Source organism: Octopus bimaculoides, chromosome 1 (assembly GCF_001194135.2).
Source record: "Octopus bimaculoides isolate UCB-OBI-ISO-001 chromosome 1, ASM119413v2, whole genome shotgun sequence".
Classification (NCBI taxonomy): domain Eukaryota; kingdom Metazoa; phylum Mollusca; class Cephalopoda; order Octopoda; family Octopodidae; genus Octopus; species Octopus bimaculoides.
This window is the reverse complement of record NC_068981.1, coordinates 136,513,476-136,516,654: the sequence shown is the minus strand read 5'-3', so window position 1 is coordinate 136,516,654 and position 3,179 is coordinate 136,513,476. Positions and strand designations below refer to the sequence as shown.

The following is a 3,179-nucleotide window of genomic DNA, read 5'->3' as shown; positions in this document are numbered from 1 at the left end:
TACTACTACCACCACTATCTCTTTCAGCACCACCACCACCATTACTACTACTACTACTACCACCACTATCTCTTTCAGCACCACCACCATCATTACTACTACTACTACTATGACCACTATCTTTTCAGTACTAGCACCACCATTACTACAACTACAACCACTTTCACCACTACCACCACCACTGCTACTTCTATTACTTTTTTGTTTGTTTATTTGTTTTTCAACTAATTAACCTGCTGAATAAGTCATTAGTCGTGATGTCATCACATTTTAATCATTTTTTTTTTCTTTGTTTTTCCTAATCAGGTGATGTTATCTTATCTGTGAATGGTGATAGTGTTGAGCAAGCAACACATCAACAACTGGTAGAGAAGATCAAATCTTGCGCTCGCTACATGAGGTAAGGCTACAGCTGCAGGGGCAGTTTTTGTTTTTCTTTATTCCTTTTTTCTTTTTTCTATATATTTCTAGCAGAGGGATTATTCTTCTAATTTAACCCTTTGCCAATCAGATTACTTTGTAAAATCTGATGCTTAGTTATTCCCATTTTTTAAAAATTAATTGTGTATTATTTCCATAGGTTTGAGAACTAGTGTACCTAGAGTGTGTGCCACCTGGGTCAGCCCTTCTGTTTGCTGCCCCCTGGACCCCACAAAAAACACATATTGCCTGCAGCAGACCCAAAAGTGCCGCCTGGTACTATCACTATCACCATCACTACTACTACTACTACTACCACTAGCTCTTTCAGCACCACCACCACCACCACCATTGCTACTACTACTACTATTACCACTTTCAGCACCACCACCACCATTGCTGCTGCTTCTACTACTACTACTACTAGTAGGTTTGAGACTTCAAAGGGATCATCATCATCATGTAACGTTTATTTTCCATGCTGGCATGGGTTGGACAGTTTGACTGAAAACTGGTAAGCTGGGGAGCTGCACCAGGTTCCAATCTAATTTGGCATGGTTTCTACGGCCAGATGCCCTTCCCAATGCCAACTACTCCAAAAGTGTAGTGGGTGCTTTTTATGTGCCACCGGCAAATGTGCCAGTTACGCAACACTGGCATCGGCCATGACTATGATCTCAAAGCATGGCATATCGTCAAAGGTCTCGGTCACGTGTTACTGCCTCTGTGAGGCCCAACATATGAATGGTGCTTTTTACGTGCCACCAGAATGGGTGCCAGTTGCACAGCATTGGCATCAGCCACAACTATGATTTCACTGACATTGTAGGATAAGTGTGAGAGATCAGATCTGTCCAATTTGAACATAAAACAAGTAGAATACTTTGGCTGGATAATGGCTGGTTTAAATACCAAAAGGTTTAAGATCTTACTTTGTAGTCACACATCATGTAATTTGTTTGAAGATTCTAATTTAGATTGTTTTAAAAGAAGTTTGTATCAAAGAACCAAGAGCGACCTAAAGACAGATTGATATCAAAATGGTCAAAATGTATTTCACCAATATTCTAAGAGACTTTTATTTTAATTAATTTTGCAATTAATGAAAAGATTGTAGTAAAATGATTGTCATCATTAACCTGGGGTTTGCATCATCATCATCATCATCATCATCATCATCAATCTGCTGTCAAGAATATGTACATAATAACCATTCTGTTTGTGTGTGTATTTACAAATGCATACACACACACACATAGGTAAAGGCACATGGCGCAGTGGTTAGAGTATCAGGCTCATAATCAGGAACACGTGAGTTCAATCCCGAACCAGGCTGTGTTGTTTTCTTGAGCAAGACACTTTCTTTCACATTGCTCCAGTTCACTTGGCTGTTGAAATGAGTTGTGACGTCACTGGTGCCAAGCTGTATCGGCCTTTGTTTTTCCTTTGTGTAACATTGGTGGCATGGAGAAGAGAAGCTGCTATGCATGGGTGACAGCTGGTCTACCACAAACAACCTCGCCCAGACTTGTGCCTAGGTGCAATCCCATGGTCATTCATCACCAAAGGGAGTCTTTACCCTTTACATACACACAGACACACACACACATATATTTGATGGGTCACTTAGGGTTTCTGTCTACTAATTACATTTACAAAGCATTGGTGAGCCCGAGGCTATAGTTTGAAGACTCCTTAAACCATGTGGTTCAGAACGACCTTCTTAACCATATAACCATTATTTATAATCTTAGATTCTGAATGTTACCATATTTTATCAAAGCATTTTCCCATTTTTTTTTTATCAGGTTGGTTGTCCTTTTTGAAGATTGTTGCAGGAAAGTAGAATTACATGACCGCTATATCAAACTAAAGGTATAAAATTACCAGATGAAGAAACGTCTGTTTCTTTTCATTTCTGGATTTTTATTTTTTCTTTCTTCTCAGTCATTTAACTAAGACCATGCTGGAGCAAGTAATTTTTTCTATTTACTTATGTATATTTGTTTACATATTCATTTTCCTTCAAGTTTTGATTTTTTTAATGTGCTCCCTCTCTGTCCCCTAGCAATTCTCAAGTTCAAATCCTGCCTTAACCATTGTTATTTCAAATCAAAACAGATTACATTTCTTTGTCATTTTAAATAATAAATTATGAGTTAATCATGTCTATAAATTCAAATATTTATCAAAAACTAAAAAAAGGGTTTGATTATCAGTTTTATTATTTTTACATTGATTTTTGCAGAACATTCTCAGAGAGAAAAAACGGGAACTGAAATTACTAAATGAACAAGAACAAAATATTCTTCAAGGTAAGTATCTAACAAAGAACAAGGTTGTGAGGTACAGTTATTTCAGGGTCCACTGTCCCCTGTAAATGTTATGCTTTTTCGCTATCATATGAATCTGAGTTCAACTTGCATCTGGTTCAACATTGCTCTTTGTCTTGCTGGAAGTTGATAAAATTAAGCGCTAATAATATACTGAAATCAACTCATACAATTAAGACAGCAACAGCATGTATTTGTACGTACACACACACACACACACACATACACAAGATGCATATTTTGATTGAAATGTAAATATATTCCTTTTCTTATCCAAGATAAAGTTCTCAAAGCATTTTCTTCTTTTTGTTTTTTAATATAAATTTACTTATGGGAAACCTCTTCACCTTTTCAATATACATATATATATAAAATACAGTGTACATTTAATACACATCAGAGATGCCTATAATAGGACATCTGACC

The 3,179-nt window shown here is 36.8% G+C and overlaps 1 protein-coding gene across 6 annotated transcripts in view; it reads left to right on the top strand.

Annotated features, from left to right (window-relative positions):
• LOC106880114 (general receptor for phosphoinositides 1-associated scaffold protein) overlaps positions 1 to 3,179 on the top strand; it is a 293,807-nt gene that overhangs the window by 268,666 nt on the left and 21,962 nt on the right. For all 6 annotated transcript variants that reach the window (XM_052971027.1, XM_052971035.1, XM_014929929.2 and 3 more), the window contains exons 4-6: positions 307 to 400; positions 2,229 to 2,295; positions 2,669 to 2,735. In XM_052971027.1, coding sequence (XP_052826987.1) covers positions 307 to 400; positions 2,229 to 2,295; positions 2,669 to 2,735 — 228 coding nt within the window. The remainder of the gene's footprint in view (positions 1 to 306; positions 401 to 2,228; positions 2,296 to 2,668; positions 2,736 to 3,179) is intronic.